General features: G+C 44.4%; 1 protein-coding gene and 1 pseudogene across 5 annotated transcripts in view; one reads left to right on the top strand and one right to left on the bottom strand.

Moving 5' to 3' along the window:
* KDM5B (lysine demethylase 5B) overlaps nt 1–23,367 on the bottom strand; it is an 80,422-nt gene extending 57,055 nt beyond the window's left edge. Inside the window, exon 1 of one of the 5 annotated variants that reach the window (XM_003823008.7) lies at nt 22,887–23,367. In XM_003823008.7, coding sequence (XP_003823056.1) covers nt 22,887–23,090 — 204 coding nt within the window. In that variant the 5' untranslated portion in view covers nt 23,091–23,367. Of the gene's footprint in view, nt 1–21,750; nt 21,855–22,704; nt 22,815–22,886 lie in introns of those variants that run through there. The other 4 variants (XM_063601454.1, XM_055109570.2, XM_063601470.1 and 1 more) reach the window with 4 other exon arrangements.
* On the top strand, nt 4,609–17,368 carry LOC103786851 (probable mitochondrial glutathione transporter SLC25A39; annotated as a pseudogene).
* Nucleotides 23,368–24,320: the final 953 nt, after the last annotated feature.

The following is a 24,320-nucleotide window of genomic DNA, read 5'->3' as shown; positions in this document are numbered from 1 at the left end:
AGCAGCCTGGCCAACATGGCAAAACCCAGTCTCTATTAAAAATACAAAAGTTAGCTCGGTGTGGTGGTGCACACCTGTTGTCTCAGCGACTCAGAAGGCAGAGCACGAGAATTGCTTGAACCCAGGAGGCAGATGATGCGGTGAGCAGAGATTGCACCACTGCATTCCAGCCTGGGCAAACAGAGCAAGACTCCCAATTAAAAAAAAAAAAAAAAAGTGCCGGTTTTTCTCAGGAAAATATTCATGTTGCAAAGCTTTCGTTTCCAAGTGGCCTAATGCAGGCTTGTTTTTTGTTTGTTTTTGTTTCTGTTTTTTAAGAGACAAAGTCATCCAGGCTGGAGTGCAATGGCATAAACTTGGCTCGTTATAGCCTTGATCTCCTGGGCTCAAGTGATCCTCCCACCTCAGCCTCCAGAGTACCTGGGAATACAGGTGCACACCACCATGACCAGCTAATTTTTTTTTTAAGAGACGGGGGGTGGGGGGGTCTCACTATGTTGCACAGGTTGGTCTCAAACTCCTGGCCTCAAGCGATCCTTCCACTTTGGCCTCCCAAAGTGCTGGGATTACAGGTGTGAGCCACCACACCCAATCCAACCTTGCTTTTTAAAATAAGAGCACATATTGTTAGATTTCCATGCTTAAAGAGCTTCTAAGATTTTTTAGATATATAGTTCAAGGGTAAAGGCAGACAACACACTGAGAGTAGATCTGCTGGGATGGCAATGGAATTGAACTTGTATACTGTAAAAGTTAACACTGTAGCCAGCAAACCTAGGTATGGTTCCATGATAGCAGTATTTCACATTTATTAGGTTGGTGCAAAAGTCATCACAGTTCTGCCATTAAATCAAAAATGCAAAAATGGCAAAAACCACGATTTCTTTTGCACCAACCTAATACCATGCCATTTCCTGTGTGCCCACTATACAAAACTTCTTGACTGCATGTTCTTTTATTGGGGCAAAAGCTAGGCAACAGAATAGATTTAAAATAATTTTAATACAAATGTAAGGCTTATTACTGAAGTTTTAGAAAATACACATATTGGCCGGGCGTGGTGGCTCACACCTGTAATCCCAGCACTTTGGGAGGTTGAAGTGGGTGGATCACCTGAGGTCAGGAGTTCGAGACCAGCCTGACCAACATGCAGAAACCCCGTCTCTACTAAATATACAAAAAGCTAAGATCTTAGACCAGCCTGACCAACATGGAGAAACCCCGTCTCTACTAAATATACAAAAAGCTAAGATCTTAGCTTTATTCCTACTGAGTCATGTCTTTGCAGAATCAAGTTTCCCTTTTTTTTTTCTTCTTTTTGAGACAGGATTTTGCTCTGTCCCTAGGCTGGAATGCAGTGGCACAATCATAGCTCACTGCAGCCTCAAACTCCCGGGCTCATGCAATTCTCCCACCTCAGTCTCCCGAGTATACATGCATGCCACCACATCAGGCTAATTTTTTAAGGAAATTTTTTGTAGAGTCAGTCTTGCTATGTTGACTAAGTTGGTCTCAAACTTTTGGGCTCAAGGGATACTCCAACCTTTGGCCTCCCAAAGTGCTGAGATTACAGGTGTGAGCCACCCATCCGAACAAGTTTCCCTTTTTAATACTGCAATAACTCAATGTTTTGTCCTTAGGAGTCCTTTAAAATCTTAAAAATTGAGGACCTCAAAGAATGTTAATTTACATGGATTGTATCTATAGATTTTTTTATCACATTAGAAATTAAAACTGAAACATTTTAAAAATGAGTTAATCTCTAATCTGTAATGCATTGTATTATTTTGCAAATCTCTTTAATGTCTGGTTTAATATAAATAAACTGGGTTTTAATTTCTTCTCCAATCAGGTGTGGTATATTGTTTTGGTTAAAAGTATGTGAAGTAGGCCGGGTGCGGTGGCTCACACCTGTAATCCCAGCACTTTGGGAGGCCAAGGCAGGCGGATCACGAGGTCAGTTCGAGACCATCCTGGCCAACGTAGTGAAACCCTGTCTCTACTTAAAAAAAAAAAAAAATACAAAAAATTAGCTGGGCATGGTGGCGGGTGCCTGTAATCCCAGCTACGTGGGAGGCTGAGGCAGAATCGCTTGAACCCGGGAGGTGGAGGTTGCAGTGAGCCAAGATCACACCACCATTGCATTCCAGCCTGGGCAACAGTGTGAGACTCTGTCTCAAAAAAAAAAAAAAATTATGTGAAGTAAATCTGGCCTCTCACAGATATTTAGCTGAAAGGGGGGAGTTTTCTTGGATCCACTGAAAGGGTCTTGGGAACCCTCCAAGGGTTCTCGGCCCACACCCTGGAAGTAACTGCCCTATTGAACGCCCTGCAGAACACCCCATACAATCTGTCCTTCCAAAGAACTCTTTTCATCCAGATTTAAAACACAGCCCTTTCAAGTGTATTCTCCATTCACTAATAGTGATTTATTGACCACCTATTTTTACAATGTCAACATTTTTAGAAAAGTTATACCTGGGTCAACCCAGTCTTCCCTAAAGTCCTAACAACAAAAAGACCCTGAAAATACCAACACAATCATGTAGACTTTTAATAGTCATTATTAAAAATAAGTACCAAGGAATGAGAACTTGTATTATAACTTTTACAGATAGGCCATGGTGAAAGCTATCAGTTTTAAAGAACTTGTTTCAAAGATTATTTTAGCTTCTGAATATTAAATACTTGGGAATGCAAAGCACTGTTTCTATGGAATATTAGTAAATAAAAATATAGTAGTAATAAAGGGATATACCATGGTATTTACTTTTTAAGCATTCGTCACATTAAATTCCTCTTTCACCACTTTTAACAAAACTTGGCAATAATAATGATCTGTATTGTATTGGTATTGGTATTGGTATTGGTAGGTCCTCTAAACAGGAAAGCATTATTTCTTTCATGTCATTCACAGACATTTTATGATACTTCAATCACTGAATGGGATGAGAAGAAATTTCAGATCCTTCCCCCTACATCAATTATAATTGGTGCACATATTACTTCAGCATGCCTATATCAAGCCATGCTGTAATCAAGTATATATAATTTCACAGCTTTTCCAAGGAGGTTCTCTAGTAACTAGTTTTCATTGTTTTTTCCATACCTAGAATCCAGGGAAGAAAAAATTTCTGGCAGAAAAGTGAGGCTGCCGAGGTTAAGAAAGGATTATATACTTTAAAAAGATTCCAAAAATGATCTGTCTGTCAGGGGAAAGGGATTTAGGAAAGAGGTTGGACTCTGACCCCAACCTTGCCTAAGCAACACCCAAACCTACCTGGGCACTAAGGGAAGGGGAAGCTTAAACATCCCACACCCTAACTTTAAGGCCTCATTAGATCTGTAAACACACGCCTGGAGATTCAACATCAGGGTCAAGAAACGAACAGAAGTGAGACTAAAAATCAGTTTGAGCCTCAAAAAATACTACGAGATGGCAAAATCTTTGTTGTGTCAATATCCCATCTAAAGATGACACATTTGCAATAGTATTAAAGAAAGAAGGGCCGGGCACAGTGGCTCATCATGTCTGTAAGCCCAGCACTTTGGGAGGCCAAGGCGGGTGGATCACTTGAGGTCAGGAGTTCGAGAACAGCCTGACCAACATGGTGAAACCCCATCTCTACTGAAAATACAAAAACTAGCAGGACGCGGTGGTGGGCGCCTATAATCCCAGCTACTGGGGAGGCTGAGACACGATAATCACTTGAGCCCAGGAGGCAGAGGTTGCAAAGTGAGCCGAGACAAGTGAACTGAGATGGCGCCACTGAACTCCAGCCTGGGTGACAGAGCGAGACTCCACAGGAAAGGGAAAGGCAAAGGGAAAAGGAAAGGAGAAAGGAAAAGGGGAAAGGAAAGGAAAGGAGGAAAGGGAAGGGGAAAGGGGAAGGGAAGAGAAAGAAAAAGAGAAAGGGAAGGGAAGAGAAATGGGGGAGGTGAGGGGAGGGGAAGGGAAGAGGGGAAGGGGAGGGAAGGCAGGGGAGGGGACGAGAAGGGAAGAGGGGAAGGGGAAGGGGGAAGGGAGAGGGAAGGGAGAAGGGATGGGAGGGGAAGGGGGGAGGGGAGGCGGAAGCTAGAGGAGGAGGAAAGGAAGGCAAGGGAGAGGGTAATGGGAAAGTTAAGGAAAGGGGAAGGGAAGGTGAGAGGGAGGGGAGGGGAAGGGGTAATGAGAAGGTTAGGGGAAGGGAAAGGGAAAGGGAAGGGGAGAGGGAGGGTAGGGGAAGGGGGAGGGTAGGGGAAGGGGAAGGGAAGGGGAGGAGAAAGGAAAAGGGAAGGGGAGGGGGAGAGAAAGGGGGAAGGGAAGGGGGAAGGGTAGGGGAGGGGAAAGGGGAATGGAAAGGAAAGGAAAGGAATTAAGACAAATTCAAGACCAGCCAGAGCACCATGGCGGACCCTGTAAAAAAAAATTTTTTTTTTAATTAGCTAGGCATGGTAGCATGCACCTGTAGTTCCACCTACCTGGGAGGCTTAAGACAGAGAGAGAAAGCAAGAGAAGCAAGCCTGAGCAACACAGTGAGATACCATCTCTACAAAATGTTAAAACATTATCCAGACATATTGGCACGTGCCTGTAGTCCCATCTACTGCAGTGAGCTACAGTGGCGCTGCTGCATTCCAGCCTGGGAAACACAAGACCTCATCTCTAAAAAATAATAATAAGGCTGAGTGCAGTGGCTCACGCCTGTAATCCCAGCACTTTGGGAGGCCGAGGTGGGCAGATCACTTGAGGTCTGGAGTTCGAGACCAGCGAGGCGGGCGGATCACCTGAGGTTGAGGGTTCGAGACCAGCCTGACCAACATGGAGAAACCCTGTTTCTACTAAAAATACAAAAAATTAGCTGGGCGTGGTGGCACACACCTGTATTCCCAGCTACTCAGGAGGCTGAGGCAGGAGAATCTCAAACTCGGGAGGTAAAGGTTGCGGTAAGCCGAGATCACGCCACTGTACCCAAGCCTTGGCAACAAGAGTGAAACTCTGTCTCATAAATGAATGAATGAATGAATGAATGGCAGGCCAAGCGCAGTGGCTCACACTTGTAACCTCAGCACTCTGGGAGGCCAACCAAGTGGATTGCTTGAGCCTGGAAATTTGAGACCAGCCTGGGCAAGGTGGCAAAATCTCATCTCTACAAAACATATTTAACACAAAAATTAGGCCAGGCACCATGGCTTACGCCTGTAATCCCAGCACTTTGGGAGGCTGAGGTGGGCAGATCACTTGAGGTCTGGAGTTCGAGACCAGCGTGGTCAACATGGCAAAACCCCATCTCTACTAAAAATACAAAACTTAGCTGGGCGTGGTGGCACACGCCTGTGATTCCAGCTACTCAGGAGGCTGAGGCAGGAGAATTGCTTGAACCTGGGAGGCAGAGATTGCAGTGAGCCGAGACTGCACCACTGAACTCCAGCCTGGGTGACAGAGTGAGACTCTGTCTCAAAGAAAAAATAATAATAAATAAATATAAAAATAAAAATAAATAAAAGAGTTGCAAGAACCTACACCCTAGGCCCCTTTTGCCCTTCCACATAGCATTCAAGGCACCATCTTGAAAGTGGAGACCAGGCCAGCACAAGACATCAAACCTGACAGTGCCTTGATCTTAGAGTTCCCAGTCTCCAGTACTGCAAGAAATAAATTTCTATTATTTATAAATTACCCAGTCTCAGATATAGTTATATCAACACAAATGAACTAAGATACTGACCAAGCTTCAAGGCTAGATCTCCTACTTTAAAGAGATAAGGATGTACTAATAATACATAGGCATGCTCAATTTAGGATGGTAGATAAAAGTATGTCAAAAGATCTTAAAAGAAACTTACCCTATGATATATTTCAGACTATGCTGTGTGACTGTAGTAGCGCTGGTATTATCAAATGCTTTATTTCTTTCAAATTTATTGCCATAGTCCAAAGTAAATTTGATTTGAAAAATAACCCACTTTAGCCTAAAATATGAGGAAGTTGCAGTCTGATAAAACTGGTTTTCTTTTGAATGGCTGCCTGGTATCAATGGGATATACTCTATAAAAACTGTAATTATCTACTTTTCCAGGGTTTTACAGCTGTGTCTAGAGTTGAGACTTCAGAAATATCACCATTAAGCCACCTAAGTCTGAAATACTAACAATGAACTTACTATTTTCTTCTTAGCTTCCTAACAACACATTTCCTGGTACCTCCAACCAAATTCTCTTCCTTCCTTAAATATTGTTGTTTTGTAGGAGGATGTCATGACCCTCATTCTCATTCTACACACCTATTTCCTCCCGCAACCCTACTCTAATCCAAGTGAAGCAAAGCCTTCCCAGACAGCTCCCTCTCATCCATCTCCATATCCCCCCAACCTTTAACCACTCGGTACATAACTTCTATTCCTTGCATACGTCATACTTGCTAATCTTTCTCACCAGTCAATTATGAGTTCCTTTATTTATTTTTTTAATTTATTTATTTGAGATGGAGTCTTGCTCTGTCACCCAGGCTGGAGTGCAGTGGCGCGATCTCGGCTCACTGCAACCTCTGCCTCCCAGGTTCAAGCGATTCTTCTGCCTCAGCCTCTGGAGTAGCTGGGACTACAGGTGCATGCCACCATGCCCAGCTAATTTTTATATTTTTAGTAGAGACGGAGCTTCACCATATTGGCCATGCTGGTCTTGAACTACTGACCTCGTCTCAGCCTCCCAAAGTGCTGGGATTATAGGCATGAGCCACCTAGGACTTTAACACAATGCACTTACTGACATATCAATAATAAGTACTGAATTGAGACCACAACCAACTCCAAGGACTCAATTCATTTCTTCATTCAACAGAGCTGATAAAAAGAATTGCCCAGTTTTCTGTAATAGAACTGAGAAATTTCTGATTAATTTGAAGTCAACAGGTAAGATAATTCCTTATTTTTTCTTTCTTATTTTTATTTTGTTTTCTATATTTTGAGGGATTTTGGTGTTTAGATTTTTTTTTTTTTGAGAATTCCTTATATTAGCTGCCTAAACCTGTCATGAAATTACCTAAACCAGTGGGTCTCAAGCCTAGCAGAGCTTCCGGAGGAGCTTTTTAAAATTCAAACACTTAGGCCCACATGAGATTCTAATTCAGTTATTCTGCGATGAACCCCTGAATGACTTTAATGGGAGGCAGTGGTACATTTATATAGGGAGCCCCGAGTCCTAAATACTCTTCCAATGTGAAGCTGAGTGGTCACTGGAGTTGATGAGCCAGGAGTTTACATATAAATGAGCCAACAAACTAACAGTATATGAATGGGCTAAGTTCATAAATACTGATAAGTAGATAAAACACACAAATCTAAATGGTACTTTGATAACTGTATACATGCAGCTTACTATTGTTATTAATGAATGCAAGTCTGGGTGGCCAGAAGGAAGAGAGAGAAGACCACAGTCAAAAAAAGACTGTAGGCCGGGCACAGTGGCCCACGCCGGTAATCCCAGCACTTTGGGAGGCCGAGGTGGGTGGATCACGAGGTCAGGAGTTTGAGACCAGCCTGGCCAACATGGTGAAACCCCGTCTCTACTAAAAATACAAAAAAAATTAGCCGGGCATGGTGGTGGGTGCCTGTAATCCCAGCTGCTCCGGAGGCTGAGGCAGGAGAATCGCTTGAACCCAGGAGGCAGAGGTTGCAGTGAGCCAAGACCGTGCCATTGCACTCCAACTCCAGCCTGGGCCACACAGCGAGACTTCCTCTCAAAAAAAAAAAAAAAAAAAAAAAGACTGTAAGGGGAGATGAAAGAGAGAAGCAGGCTAATTTCTGGGATCTATGAAGGGAGCCATTATATATTAAATTAGAAGAACACTGAACTTGGGAATAAAGAGCCATGGTTTGCAACATCCAATTTGTCCTTTCAAGGCTGTGTCACCTTAGGCAAGTCAAGTCTCTCAAGCTCAGTTTGTTTCCTTTTCTATAAAACGGATCTGCCTTAGCAGCAAAAACCAACAAATATGTTGCTTTTATTTTTGTTTTGCTGAACCTACCAGGATACAAAGTATATATGCAAAAATAATAGATTCATAATTTCCCATTAATCATCTCATGAAATCACAATTGTATCATTACTATGGTTATATAAAGGCAATGCAGTAGTTCAGAGCAGTAACTGAGGACCTGCACAGCCTAAGTTCAAATCTGGCTCCACCAGGATTTGGGCAAGATTCCTTCCCTCTTTGGGCCTCACTATGTAAAGAAGGGCTGATATTTTAAGCTGCCCATTTTACAGACAGGTTAATAGAATAAAGCTCTGAAAATAGTCATGACCCTCCTTAAGGTTAGGAGCTCAAGGATAACATGGAAATAATGGAACACATGCCAGAAACCCAACATTTTGATTCCTACTCTATTCTTTCCACAAAATCTCTATTCTCTTGAAGTTTTCATTTCCTAGCTGGCTAATGTTACCCCTCAAAACCAAACTATCTTAGAATCCTAAATCAAATTCTAAACTTTGTTCTTGTCAAAAAAATCTTGATGAGCAACTATATATTCTATAAATCAAAAATATATTTTAGAAATGGAAGATGGGAAAAGCCACAAGGTTACCAGAGAAAAACAGTAGTTATAGAGGAACCCAGAAGAGTGGGCTGCTACCAAGCACAATTTTTAAAAACCCCAAACCCATACTCTACCACAAATCCCTGAAGCCAGCCTCCCACTGGAAAATTTGGTGGCTGTTCTCAATTTGTCCAAAATACATCATATTGGATGAAAGCCTCTCTGAGACAGGCAAAAGTCAAAAGACCTGGAATTTTACAAAGTGGAGGTAATACTCAAATTTCACTGTATAAACTTCTCTTATATCCACCCCTTTCCCCCACTGTCCTATAAAGATAACAGAATACAAATCCTAAGGGCTCCTACCTCCCATCTCTTCCAAGTTAAAGCCTGGCAAGGATGAGATATTACCATCTGGTTTAAATATCACCAAATGATGAGTTGGTATAACCACAGAAAATTGGGAGGATCCTGCCTTAAAGACCTTGTAATTATGTGGGCTTGATAGGGATTTGTTCTTTGTTTCTGGGGTTATGTGATTAGAGTAGTAGTAAAATGTTTCAGTATCTGTAGCCTGTAGTATGTATGCCCCATAAGAATATGTGCTTAATGAAAAGTTCCAATCAAGTGCTTGAAACACAGTAAGTTTAGGCTTTAGTTCTCTGAACATTACAATTTGGTCAAGCCAGTGAGATGGCAAAAATTAACTCAAGAATGCACAACAATCTGCCTAAGGGCACATAAAGTACATAGCTGGGAAAAGAAATCTTAGCCTAGCTATCTACTCCTAACAAAAATACCTAAGCATTTGACAATTTAAAATGGCACATATACCATTGGGGAGTGTCTTAATACATTTAGAAAGCAGTATTAAGTGACTGATTCAAGACCAAAAAATCCACATTAAAGTCACAATAGAAATGTAGTATATGGTAGTCCCCACCCTTATCTGGAGGGATACATTCCAAGACCCCCAGTGGATGCCTGAAACCATGGATAGCAAATACTAAACCCTATATATACTATGTTTTTTTCCTATACATACATACCTATGATAAAATTTAACTTATAAATTAGGCACAGTAAGAGATTAACAATAACAATTAAACAATACACTGTAATAAAAGTTACATGGGGCCGGGTGTGGTGGCTCACACCTGTAATCCCAGAACTTTGGAAGGCTGAGGCGGGCAGATCACTTGAGGTCAGGAATTCAAGACCAGCCTGGCCAACATGGTAAAACCCCCAACTCTACTAAAAATACAAAAATTAGCCGGGCGTGGTAGCAGGTGCCTGTAGTCTCGCTACTCAAGAGGCTGAGGCATGAGAATCGCTTGAGCCCAGGAGGCGGAGATTGCAGTGAGCCGAGACACACTACTGCACTCCAGCCTGGGGGACAGAGTAAGTCTCTGTCTCCAAAAAATAAATAATAAAAAAAAAAATAATAAAAGTTACATGAATGTAGTCTCTCTTTCTCTCAAAATATCTTATTGTACTGTCCTCACCTATTTTTGGACAGCGGTTGACAAATTCTATCCGTGGTTTTCCTTTCTGCAGATAAGAGGAGACTACTAGAGGCTGGGCGCAGTGGCTCACACCTGCAATCTCAGCACTTTGGGAGGCTGAGGCAGACAGATCATCCGAGGTCAGGAGTTTGAGACCAGCCTGGCTAACATAGTGAAACCCCATCTCTATTAAAAATACAAAAATTAGTTGGGCATGGTGGCACGTTGCTGTAATCCCACCTACTCAGGAGGCTGAGGCAGGAGAATCACTTGAACCCAGAGGCAGAGGTTGCAGTGAGCTGAGATCGCACCATTGCACTCAAACCTAGGCAACAGAGCAAGACTCCATCTCAAAAAAAAAAAAAAAAGAGGGGACTACTCTCTACATGGGTTTACCTAAGAGGCAATGTTATGAGGCCCAATAACAGAAGATATATTTGAATAAAAAACTAGGAAATTTAAGTTTATATGATTACATAGGGGTCCTAATTAGCTTTTTTTTTTTTTTTTTTACATAAGATTGTCTAATTGTTGGTAAATAATAAAATATAGGGAGTAAAATACAGGGAGTCAGTCTTGGTGCAAGGTGAAGATTGTCTAATTGTTGGTAAATAATAAAATATAGGGAGTAAAATACAGGGAGTCAGTCTTGGTGCAAGGTGAGGTCACAGAGCTGGAATGGGCCTGACCAGCCTCGCACTGTACAAGCACCAATCTAGAGCTAGGACTGAAGCTGCAAGATGACTGACAGGACTCTGGGGGCATTAGCTCCCTCCAACAAATGGTGGTCTCAGGTTTCAAGGGCTGTGGTCACCTCCTTCCTCATGACACCCCTGGACATGGTGGAAGGTCCATTTGCAGTCTCAGTGCCCACTGGTGGCCAGTGAGCTGACACCTTCCTCCAGACTTCAGAGCCTCTCTTATGCCAAGCTGCCCTCCTCTCTCCAATCCTGTACTACAATGGTGTCCTGGAGCCTCTGTACCTATGACCAAATGGTCCCCGCTATGCCACCTGGTTTTAAGACCCTACCAGCTTCACTGGCACCTTGGATGCCTCTGTGAAGATTCTGAGGCACAAGGGCACCAGGACCCTGTGGAGTGGCCTCCCAGCCACCGTGGTGATGACTGTGCCAGCTACCACCAACTACTTCACTGCCTACAACCAACTCAAGGCCTGCCTGTGTGGCTGAGCCCTTACCTCTACATAACCTTGGTAGCTGGTGTGCTGGCCCACCCTGGCACTATCACTGCAATCATCAGTGCTCTGGAGCTTATGCAGACAAAGCTGCAGGTTCAGCATATGTTACACTATGTGCTGGTACCTGTGTTTGAGCTCCGGTGGCTTAGAGTGGTTGGTGCTCACTGTGGCTGTGCCGGGGCCCCACTCTCCTTAGAGATGTGCCCTTCTCAGCCCTGTACTGGTTCAACTACGAGCTAGTGAAGAGCTGGCTGAATGGGCTCAGGCCAAAGGACCTCCATGGTCCCATGACAACCATAGGAGTCAGCTTTGCAGCTGGCAGCATCACCATGATGCTGGCTACAGTGCCGACCCTAACCTTTGTCGTGATGAAGACTCAACACCAGGCCACACTCGGAGTGATGGAAGCCGTGGAAGTGACATCCCTGGATGCGGACTCTACCTGGTTGCTCAGAGGTGGATCTGTGTCAAGTCGGGCATCAGAGGGCTCTTTGCAGGCTTCCTCCCTTGGATCATCAAGTCTATCCCCTCCTATGCTATCACGATCACCACTTATGAGTTCAGCAAAAGTCTCTTAAAGAGACTCAATCAGGACCAGCATCTGGGCCATTCAAAGGGGCAAGGAGGCAAGGACCCCCATCTCTCCAACGGATGGGGAAAGAGGGGAGGAGGGACTGAACCAAGTGCCTTTTCCTCAGCCCTGAGGGGAGGATCCTTGTTTCCATTCCCGCTGTGCAACAGCCCCAGGGGTCCAGGGGTAGGCTGCCCCTCTGGGCAGCCCAGGCCTTCCTCAGACACAGCTTCTTCCTGCTGCTTCCATCCTGGGGATCATCAATTTCCTACCCTCCAAGTTCAAGACCAAATCTGCTATCTGCCCCTCCCCTATGTTTCCCTCTGTGCTTGCTGTAGCTGGGCCTGCCCCAAGGAGTCAAGAAATCCTGGGACCTGGTCTAGTCTCCCCGCTCCTTTGTTAATTCCTTAAGTCTAAATATAATTAACTTCAATAAATAAATAAATAAAAGAATAAAATATGATGGTGGCTCTTGTCCTAAAATATTTTCTTAAAAGATCTAGGTAAACATTTTTCCTGCCACTTCTACTTTTCTCCCCACTTTACAAGTAGGATAATTGCAAAATTACTAGACTTCAACTATTGACCCCTCCTGTCAGACGTGAATTGAGATTATTTAAATTATGTTAGTAAGTACAATACCCTTCTATTTGCATGGCTTCCACAATGTCACAGTCATCCCATATTAGGGGAAATTTAAATCACTGTAAACCCTTAATATAAATCTCACCAAACTAAACTCCTGCCTATATACACGCACTACATAAGACACACAAATGCACCTGCAAATTTTCTGAAATAATTTTTAACAGCTCTACCTTTTAAAACATGTTAATCTCACTAATCTGTTTAGGGACAGGCCGGGCGTGGTGGCTTGTGCCTGTAATCCCAGCACTTTGGGAGGTCTAGGCAGGTGGACTGCTTGAGCTCAGGAGTTCAAGACCAGCCTAGGCAACATGGTGAACCCCGTCTCTATTAAAATAAATACAAAAACTAGCTGGGCATGATGGTATGCACCTGTAGTCCCAGTCCCAGCTACTAGGGAGGCTGAGGTGGAAGGATGACTTGAGCCCAGAAGGTGGAGTTTGCAGTGAGCCAAGATCACATCATGCTGCACTCCAGCCTGGCAACATAGTGAGACCGTGTCTCAAAAAAAATAAAGATTCAGGGACAGAAAAGCTTTGTCTAAACCAATTGAAGGATTATAGTCTATATATTCTAGGGTTTTTTTTGTTCGATTGGTTTTTGTCTTTTTTTTTTTTTTTTTTTTTTTTTTTTGTACAGATAGGGTCTGCTATGTTGCCCAGGCTGGTTTCAAATTCCTGTGCTCAAGCAATCCTCCCACCTGCGCCTCCCCAAGTGCTGGGATTACAGGTGTGAGCCACTATGCTGGCTATACTCTGGTTTTGATGGGTTTTTGCCTTTTTTTGGGGTTGGGGGGTGCGGTTTGCCTTTTCAAGTTTCACTTTTAAAACATCCCTTCATGGCCAGCCTGGCTAACATAGTGAGACACCATCTCTACAAAAAAATTTGAAAAATTAGCCAGGCATGGTGGTGTGTGCCTGTAATCTCAACTAAATGGGGGGCTGAGGTGGGATCATTTGAGCCCAGGAGTTCGAGGCTCCAGGGAGCTGTGATTGTGCCACTGCATTACAGTTTGGGCAACAAAACAAGAAAAAAAAGAAAACAATCCCTTTACAGCCAGGTGCAGTGGCTCATGCCTGTAGTCGCAGCACTTTGGGAAGCTGAGGTGGGAGGATGGCTTAAGGCCAGGAGTTCGAACCAGCCTCGGCAACACAGCAAGACCCTGTCCCTAAAAAAAAAAATAATAATTCTGGGTGTGGTGGCATGTATACTTGTGGTCCCAGCTATTCAGGAGGCCGAGGTGAGAGGATGGCTTGAGCTCATGAGGTCAAGGCTGCAATGAACTATGATTGCACCACTGCACTCCAGCTTGGGCAACAGAGCAAGACTCTGTCCCCGGGGGACAAGGGGAAATCCCTTCACTATATGGGAAAATGAGGGATGTGTACTTGGCACTAACCCTTGTCTCACTAAATCTGTCCCCAGACTCTTCTTAGCAATGAGCAAATAAAGCTTTGGGATTTAAGCTCCTTGCAATCCATCAATTAATTAGTCTGGACAGCAGCCCTAGGTCAGTGTCAGATCCCCTTAGAGCAGATGACAAGCATACGTTGCAGAAAAATGACTTTGTCCAAGGTCATGATGTAACTAGATTGAAGACTCTACCCACCTATTTTTTAAAATCTAGAAAATACCCCTCCTGTCCTCTTTTACATAATAGAGGAACTGGCTTTTGAAAAGTAATTTTAAGCCGGGCGCGGTGGCTCACGCCTGTAATCCCAGCACTTTGGGAGGCCGAGGTGGGCGGGTCACCTGAGGTCGGGAGTTCGAGACCAGCCTGACCAAGATGGAGAAACCCCATCTCTACTAAAAATACAAAATTAGCCGGGTGTGGTGGCAGGTGCCTGTAATCCCAGCTACTAGGAAGGCTGAGGCAGGAGAATTACTTGAACCTGGGAGGCAGAGGTTGCGGTGAGCCGAGATCACGCCACTGCATGCACTCCAGCCTGGGCGACAAGTGTGAAACTCCATCTCAAAAAAAAAAAAAAAGTAATTTTTAAAAAAGAAAAAAACGTGATAAATAAAAATATACATACACACAGTTCCCTTGATAAACCTCATTTTTATCCCTGCAAAATAATAGTTAAATTTCACAGCATTTTACAAGAGATTACCATGTGAAATGAAATCAACAAGTTCTAAAAGGTCATTATGTGACCACCTGCCTGGTGGCATCTCCTATCTCAGAAATGAAGTTATTATTTCAGGGAAGCAGGGAGAAGTCTTTAGATTTTAAGGGACATTAATAGAAAATATTTTCCAATGACCTAATTTTTAAATTGAACCTAACAATCTAACAAGTAATTCATCAGACTCTTCAAATTCTCATTTCCCTAAAACTTCTTTTCCAGAAAGGGACTTTTGTTTTGTTTTTGTTTTTTGAGACGGAGTCTTGCTCTGTCACCAGGCTGGAGTGCAGTGGTGCGATATCGGCTCACTGCAATCTCCACCTCCCGGGTTCAAGTGATTCTCATGCCTCAGCCTCCCGAGTAGCTTGGGACTACAGGTGCGCACCACCACGCCCAGCTAATTTTGTACTTTTAGTAGAGACAGGGTTTCACCATGTTGGCCAGGATGGTCTCAATCTCTTGACCTCATGATCCACCTGCCTTGGCCTCCCAAAGTGCTGAGATTACAGGTGTGAGCCACCACACCCAGCCATTTTGTTTTGTTTGTGTTTGAAACAACGTCTTGCTCTGTTGCCCAGGTTGGAGTGCAGTGGCGTGATCAGGGCTCACCGCAACCTGGAACTTCTGAGCTCAAGCCATCCTCCCACCTTGGCCTCCCGAGCAGCTGGGACTACAGGTGCACGCCACCATTCCCAGCTAATTTTTTGTCTTTTGTAGAGATAGGGTCTCACTATGTTTCCCAGGCTGATCTCAAACTCCTGACCTCAAGCGATCCTCCTGCCTGGAGCCTCCCAAAGTGCTGGAATTACAGGTGAGAGCCACCATGCCTGGCTAGAACATCATTCTGTTTCTTGGTTACTACTGATGTCAGCTCTGTTTTGTCAGGCTAAATACCCACTCTGACCAGAAGACCCCTTCCTAAGAAAAGAAAGTTCAGATAAAGTCTGGCCAATACAAAAATGAACAGATAAAGAAATGAAGTGATGTTAGCAGAGACTAACCTCCACCCACCAACCGACTCCAACACCTCCATGTGCCAACAGACCTGCAGCTGGTCAAGTTACTTGATATGTCCCAACAAATGTGTAACAAAGCAACAAAGCCATTGACTATAACTGAGAAATACTATCCCCAACCTAATTGGGCAAAATGACCATCACTGACTGAAGGCTAGAAAGCTCACCTCATAATTGCCCAAATGTCACTTATAACCTGAATAGGACAAAAGCCAAGCTAAGCTGTTCTTTACAAATGAAGATCCCTAGTTTTGTCTCAACTCCAATGCTGCTACTCCACTTTCTGCTCTTCTATCCAGGAAAATAGCTAAAGTAACTATTCTTTACACTTTTGTGTATGCTTGACATTTTTCGTAATAAAATTTTTTAATGTACTCCCTGAAGTGATGGGTCTGGCAGAACAAAATGATTAGTTTTTATATCCGAAAGAAAGCTTAAATGCTTAAAAAAAAGCAGCAGCAGCACATATGGGATGACTCTAAGGCCATGTGTAAAGATATATGCTGATGGTGCTTTAAGAAGGATGGTCTACAGTTAAAGGTCTGAGTGTCTTAAATCATGGTGGGGGGTAGAGGACTTAAAAGAATGCAATCCAGTCAAATTCTGCATCTTTGTTCCAAACATCCTACGATTATGGAACTGAAATGCCTCACTGTCCTAGAGACATCTTTTCTTCATTAATCTGGTTCATAAACTTGGTTGTAAAAAGCAAATTCAAAGAATTCATCTAATAATGACAGAAAAAGAAACATTTCTGGATGAATTTGTGGAAGTGTACAATTTAATTTTTCATTTAATTTTTATTTACAATTTTATTTAAAATTAAATTTTCATTTAATTTTCATATTAATTTTTCCTCTTTAATCCCATGCAAGGACACAGCAGTTAATAAATACTTAAGAAATACTTCTCAATTGCATACCATTCTTATGTCTAAGAAAGTTTCTCACAATCTGGATTTTATAAATCCAGTTATTAGTATCTCAAACTTTAAATAATCAAAAGTCAATGGCAGCAGCCCAAGAATATGGCTTTCCCAAGGTGCCAACTCACCCACTCACTCACCCCAAAGAGACTTGTCGGTACGCCCTCTGGTGAGTCCCCTTCAAGAGACCCAAACTTAAATTTGAGAATGTGTAGCCCTCCAGTTCCCAACCTTCATTCCATCTTTTTTTTTTTTGAGGCTGCCAATGATCTGTACTATAACAGGTATATTAGAAAATACCAAATTCTCTTAGAGAAAAAAAAAATTGCACAACAATCTCAACACTGAGAGGACTGTCCAAGGATGAAAGCAAGGTACTCCTAGGTTAGTAGTTTTTCAAACCTATAGATAGCAGTTGGAAAGAAGTACACGCATAGGCTTCAAAAAACCCTGAACACCAGAAACCTAATTAGCACTTTCATTTTAGGGGCACGGGCTTTCCCTTATCCTTTTCTACAGCCAACCTTAATGGGGTCCAATTAAGGCAACAATGAAAGGTTACAAAAGTCTACAGAAAGGTCCCATTACAGCATTTAAACAGGGTTCATTTTTTTTAATCAAATAGTTTACACTGTTTTTTTGTTGTTGTTGTTTGTTGTTGTTGTTGTTGTGTTTGTTTTCTTTTTTGAGCCTGTTGCCCAGGCTAGAGTGCAATGGAGTTATCTCGGCTCACTGCAACCTCTGCCTCCTGGGTTCAAGCAATTCTCCTGCCTCAGCCTCCCGAGTAGCTGGGATTGCAGGTGCCTGCCACCATGCCCAGCTAATTTTTATATTTTTAGTAGAGACAGGGTTTCGCTATGTTGGCCAGGCTGGTCTTGAACTCCTGACCTCAAGCGATCCACCCACTTAGGCCTCCCAAAAGTGCTGGGATTACAGGCACGAGCCACTATGCCCAGCCCTGTATTTTTTTACCCAAGAGAAAATTCCCCCACTGGCAGATTTCTACCCACTTATAAATGTAAACCAGTAAACACATTTTTCACTAATCTATCAACCTGAAATACTCTAATACTCTAAGTCTAGGCCAACAGGTCATAAAGAAAATTACCCTAGAAACAGAGAAAGAATAAAATTAAGGTTTAATAATTTTCTCTTAATTTTTCTTATCAGTGTCTCAACAAAATAATTCAGGCCAGGTGCACTGGCCCATGCCTGTAATCCCAGCACTTTGGGAGGCCAAAGCGGGAGAACTGCTTGAAGCCAGGAGTTCAAGACCAGCCTGGGCAACATACTGAGAAACCGCATCCCTACAATTTATTAGAGGCTGAGGAGGGAGGAGCACTTGAGCCCAAGAAATGGAAGCTGCAGGGAGCCTTGATTGCCAACACTGCATGCCAGCCTGGATGACAGAGTGAGATGAAAAAAAAAAGGAAATTTCAGGCCCTGGCTTTTAATAGAGAATGTTTATTAATGTTTTTCAAAGGTAATTCTCTACTCATTTCGCTCTTTTAAAAGTTTAGATTGCATGTTTAAAACCATACCCTATAACCATAGGAAGGGAAGGAAATTTTTCCAGTAGGGGTGGGGACTCAAATCTTTAGCTGACTCATATTTGCAATATCATTCACATTACATTCTTAAAGTCTACAAGTTTTGTTTATTAGTTCACTAAGAATTACAATTGGGTAGATATGTTTGTGGCTACTAATGTGCCCAATTTACCACTGGCAAAGTCAAATTTAGCTAAACACCCATTCAATAACTACAACAAATGAAGTTTGTTTTAGCTTTAAGGTAGACATTTGTGGCCTAGGTGCGGTGGCTCACGCCTGTAATCCCAGCACTTTGGGAGGCCGAGGTGGGTGATCACCTGAGGTCAGGAGTTCAAGACCAGCCTAACCAACATGGTGAAACCCCGTCTCTACTAAAAATACAAAGTTAGCCAGGCGTGGCGGTGCATGCCCACCCAGCTACTCAGGAGGCTGAGGCAGGAGAATCGCTTGAACCCGGGAGGCGGATGTTGCAGTGAGCAACATGACGTTGCGCCATGGCACTCCAGCCTGGGCAACAACAGCAAAACTCCATCTCAAAAAAAAAAAAAGGTAGACATTTGTGGCCTAGAACTGTAGGACTTAATCCAACCTCCTACCAGGTTTTTCTCCTGGGCATTATAGTCCTAAATTTGTCTTAAAAGGTAGCTAGGGGTCGGGGGAGGGGGGAGGGAAAGCATTAGGAGATATACCTAATGTAAATGATGAGTTAATGGGTGCAGCACACCAACATGGCACATGTGTACATATGTAACAAACCTGCACGTTGTACACATGTACCCTAGAACTTAAAGTATAATAAAAAAAAAAAAGAAAAAAAAGTAGTTACAAGTGAGTTCAGGGTTTCTTTTGAGGGAGATGAAAATGTTCTACAATTGATTGTGGTGATGGTTGTACAACTCTGTGAAAATATCAAAAACCACTGAATTACACATCATAAATTGGTGAATTGTATGGTATATTTCAATAAAAGGGTTTTTTTTTTAAGTAGTTATAAGTTCTTCCTTTGCTCAAGGATGTTTCTACTGATAAGCCTCTTTTCTAAACGTTAAAGGCTTAAAGTGGCCAAAGATACAAGTAGGGAAAGATTTCATGACACCAAAGAAATAGGGAAAACAGAGAGAGGGTTAGGCCTAAGTCGATCAAACCCCAAATTAGGGAGAATGATACGCTGGTAAGGGAGTAAATGAGCTCCATATCATTAACACTTCTACCATACAAAGAAGTGTATAAGTTCCTCCCTCTTCTCTAGGAGTGGAACCAATAGGCTCACTCAAAAATGGTGACTGTATTAAAACATTTCAGGGCAGTTTTACACTTGGCTATAAAGATGAAGGAATCAAACTAGTAACCACAAGAAGTTAAAGCTGAAAAATTTTTGTCTCTTGTGCCCTCTGGGGTTTGATTTAAACCTTCTCCGGACACAAAGAAGAAATCTGTGGAATCTAGGCCGGGCGCGGTGGCTCACGCCTGTAATCCCAGCACTTTGGGAGGCCGAGGCGCATGGATCACCTGAGGTCAGGAGGCAGAGGTTGTGATGAGCCACTGCACTCCAGGCCTGGGCAACAAGAGCAAAATTCCGTCTCAAAAAAAAAAAAAGAAATTTGTGGAATCTATCTATGGCCAAATGTGAGACATTTGAAAGCAAGAAAATAAGTTACTAAAGCCATAAATATATTCCTATCAAAATTTGGGAGACAAAAAAGTATTTACTGAGCAGCCAACTATTTTTCTGCCTAATAGTTACACCCTTAAAATTACTCATCTCCAAATACCACAAAGTGATATGGAAAAATATCATTTGTCCTTAAACAGACATCTAAGTACAGTATCATGGAGGAAATTAAAAATTTGCATTTTAAAGGTGACAAAACCAGAAGCCAGATGAATTGTAAATTTAAGAAGGTTTTGGTCCAGAAAACAAGCCTGGTTATCCTACATAGTTGATATAATTTGAAACAAAGGTTTGTATTAAACTTCAAACTCAGATTTGAAGTATAGTCTTCTTGACTTAATCACGTTTTCTCACATTTATCTTACTATATTTTCAAATTTCTGAGAACCCCTAAGCTGCCATATACAAAATAATGTAAGCACTCCAAGTTTTCAGAAGCCAAGCAGTTTGGGAGTCTCACTGAGAAAGCAGCTATAAACTGAAACTATATTAAGTACCATTGGTAAAGATACAAAGGTAAGAACAAAAGGAGACAGAAATGTTTTATACTTCTCCTTACCTTCTAACAAGTAAAATACCAATAGTTCCAATTCCCCTTGTAATATAACCATTTGTGTTCCAAAAACTCGGCGAACAAAAATCATCCAGAAATACAGACATTATATATATCACCATGGAAAATATTTCACACTTCTTGAAGAGTTTTTTTGTTGCTATATATCAACTATATGAAACCACTTGTTCACAGTTAGCTTTCCCAAAAACAAAACAGTTTCTAAAACAAAGACTGTTTACATCTCTTAAGAAGCCTTTGTTCCAAGAAGACCCCTCTTCAAGAGCTACAACTTCTGGAAAGATTTCCCTTTTTGTGGTTATATCAACAACAAATACTCTCAAACTCTTTCCATTTGGCAAAGGAGTTTGTTAAACAAAGGAGGAAGCAAGTCCCCTCCACACAAAGGAGGTCTCCAAACAGAGTACTGGTTGTATTTGTAGATTATTGGTGCCTCTTTAACCCCTTTCCTCAGGCTGTACTATGTAGCACTCTCAATACAAAATGGTGGCCATCATGTCTGTCTGACATTCAGAGTGAGAAAAAGGCAATTCGATCACACATTTTGCAAAGATTACCATTAATATTCTAGCCAAGATGAGGAAATGGGTAGCCAAGCCTAACCAGAGCAACACTATCTTTTCAGGAAAAGGGCCCTCTAAAAGGCAAAGAACAAGAAAACAAGATAAAGGATTTACCCCAGCCCTGGTATACCACAATACCAACATGGAGGACACCTCCCAGGAACCTGACTCCCCACATTTTGGTTACTAAGAACTTAGTCAAGTTACCCAATTTCTGAATAAAATCCCATTATGCAAATGTGCAATATTCATATTCACCCTTCCTAGCATGTGACATAAAGCTACATTACTACAGTGTGAAACATGACCTATTATTCAAGAATTAAAACCTTGGCTCTAATCAGCCCTGTTATAACTTCTGCAGGCCTCTTTGCACTAAGAGAAACGTACTTCCCTTAAGCAGCAAGAATCAACCTTGCCCACTTCGCTGTAAGAAATGGATCTATTTTCAAACATTTCCCTCATATTCGCTGGCCAGTTATTTTCTGAAGCATGTATTTCATCTCCATTTTCAAACTTGCTTAAGAAAAACTAAAGTAGGTGTCCGTGTTTTAATTTGGGGCAGGGAAGGGTTAAGAAGCCTTATTTTCAGGGATCTCCCTGAAAACAGCTTTCCAAAACATAACGATTACAAACAGAATCCCTACAACTCAAAATGTCATTACAAAAAGCAAGCTTAAGGGAGAAAGGGGTGGGAAGGGGTCTTCCTCCACTTAGAAGTGGGGGTGGGGGAAGAGAGTGGGGAGAAGATTCTTAAACAGTAGGAAAGGCAGTTAAACCCTCTTCCCAACGGTCCCAGCCCGTCCAACCGCCGCTTAGGCCAACTCGGACTCAGACCCTCCCGAAAGGTGGGCAAAAAAACAGGGGTGTAGGAGCGCACCCAGTTCCGGCCACGGAGGAAGGAGTTGGCCGGGCTCTCCTCAGCGAACGTTGGAGCCGTTACGGATGGTTTCAGCAACACCCACCCCTCACTCACTGCCCCCAGGCCCGAGGCGCTGTAGACAGGGCTGGAAGGGCTGCAAGGGCTGCGGTGGGTGACTGCCTTTCAGTGCCCGGAGCCTGAGGGCCGGGGGAAACGGGCACGAAATCTTCGGAGGTCTCTCCGTCTGACATTCCCCTACAAACACGGCCTCGCCCGGACCCCATCCCCACCAGCACAGCCCAGGCCTCCCCGGGGAGCCGAGCGGCTGAGCCAGAAGAAGCCGGGAGTGTGTGCGCGTTCGGGAGCGCGGGCGGGCATCGGGGCCCACCGCCGCCCGTCCTGCCCCCGCCGCCCCAAAAGTGTCCCCCAGACACTAACGCCCCCCACAAACATCCGCTCCGGGGCTGGACCCGCGGCTCCTCCCCGCCTCCAGCCAGCGCTGGCCGCCCCCTTCTTGACCCCGGCCCGGGGTACACCTGGAGGCCCGGGGACCAGGCGGTGGAGGGGTGCCCTGGTCTGGAGGGTGGGGCGCCCAGGTGAGGGCCGCTCCGGGCCGACGCCGCCACCACACAAAGGACCAGGGGCTCCCGCCGCCATATTGAAAACTTTCCTCCTCGCACGACAACTCGCAAGTCCCCCACCCCCACCCCACCCCATCACACACCCCCGCACCCCGGGAGCGGAGGCGAGGACCAGCCTGCCGAGCCTCGCCGGGCCCACAGTCCTCCCTCCAGCCCGCGCCTCCGCCAGGCTCCGTGAGGAAACTCCCCCGCGACCACCCCCGGCTCCTGCCATCACTCCATCCGGAACCGAACCCGAACCTCCGGACCCGGCCGCCCGAGCCCCGCGGCGACCCGGCCCTCCCATGGCACCGCCGAAGCCTCCGGTTCTCCCACGCTCCTCATCTCCCACCCTGGAGAAGCCCCCGTCTTCTTCCCCCGGCCTCAACTCCGACCTTCTAGGCAGCCCCAAACTTGACGAGGCCGGCGGGGCGACCGGCTCCCCGCCCCCCGCGCCTCGGGCCTCCCCGGACCCGCGCGTCCCCGCTCCCTCCCCCAGCCACGAGCTGGATCCGGGGTGCTGGCGTGACTCACCGGCGGCGGCCGCACCTTACAGATCCCAGTCTGCTCGGCTATGGGCCGGATCTTGTGGATGAAAGCGAAGGGGTCAGCGAACTCTTCCCAGCTGGGTTCGAAGACCGGGCACTCGGGTGGAGGCAGGAACTCGCCCAGCGGGCCCGGGCCCCCGAGGGGCAGCGCCGGGCGCGGGCCTGGGTGCAGCGCGGTGGCCGCCTCCATCACCGCAGGCTGGGCAAGGGCGAGGCGAGGGTGGGCTCCGGGACAGAGGCTGCGAGCTCCGCTCGGTCCGAGACCCGTGCAGACGCAGCTCGAGCAACAGCAAGTCCGAGTTGTACGGGCAACGGCAGCACCTTGGGCTTTTTCAGCCTCCGACGACGACGTCTCGCCGCAAGCCCACGCCGTGCGCCTCCGCCGCCACGGCGAGGAAAAAGAGTCCCACCCCACCCCCACCGACCCACCCTCCGCGCGCGGCTCCCCGCCCCGCCCCCGAATCGGGCGGGGCCGCGCCTTCCGCTGTGGATGGAGTTTATCCTTAGGGTTTCAGTTGAGCCAACTTTTATTGACCATTTACTATGTATCAGAGTTCTTGCCCTGAAGAAGTTAAGTCTGGTAGAAAGGATCAGTCCCATAAGCCAATCATTCAATCATGTCAGTACACAATGGTAGGTGCAGTAAAACCCAGGAGGGGGTTTTGGAAAGAGTATTGGAAACGGAGAAGGATTTTCCAGTAGAGATAACAGCTTGAACATACACATAGCATGTTCATGAGAAGGCAATAGTAGTAATAATAATAATAACAACACTTTTGGGCACTTTCATATCCTAGGCACTGTTCTAATTGCATTGCATGATTAATCACACAACCCTATGAGATAGGTACTCTTATTTCCACTTTACAATAAGGAAAGTGAGGCATAGGTAGGTTAAGCAATTTGCCATAATTCACATGGCTAATAAGTGATGGAGACTATTGGGAGGTGGAGATGTTGCAGGGAAAATAATCATCCACAAACAATCTATGACGAGGTCAGACTTGAGAGGGGCAAAAGACTTGAAATAATCCAGACAAGGAATGATAGGACCTAAATTAAGGCAGTGGTGCTGATAATTATGAGGAAGGGATGCAAAGGTAGGAAATAAAATTAAGACATAGTGACAGATTGAGGGGGGACGATGAGGTATTAAGATTCAGATGTCTGGCGTACCTGCCTGAGTAGATGCTAGCCCGTTGGCATTGCTGGGACATTCACCCCAATTATATACAGAAGGCGAGTTATTCAAGGAAAGAAGATACTGTGTTCATTTCCAGACATTTTGAATTTGAGGTGTCTCTGGTACATACAGGTAGAAGTACACAACGCGGTATCCTTCAACAGACTGAAGGGTATAAATCTGAAGGGGCGAGATCAGAATTGGAGATATAAATCTGGGAGTTATGTGCTTATGGGT

The sequence above is a fragment of the Pan paniscus genome, chromosome 1 (genome assembly GCF_029289425.2).
Source record: "Pan paniscus chromosome 1, NHGRI_mPanPan1-v2.0_pri, whole genome shotgun sequence".
NCBI lineage: Eukaryota > Metazoa > Chordata > Mammalia > Primates > Hominidae > Pan > Pan paniscus.
The sequence above is the reverse complement of the archived record's forward strand: the minus strand, read 5'-3'. Positions and strand labels throughout refer to the sequence as shown.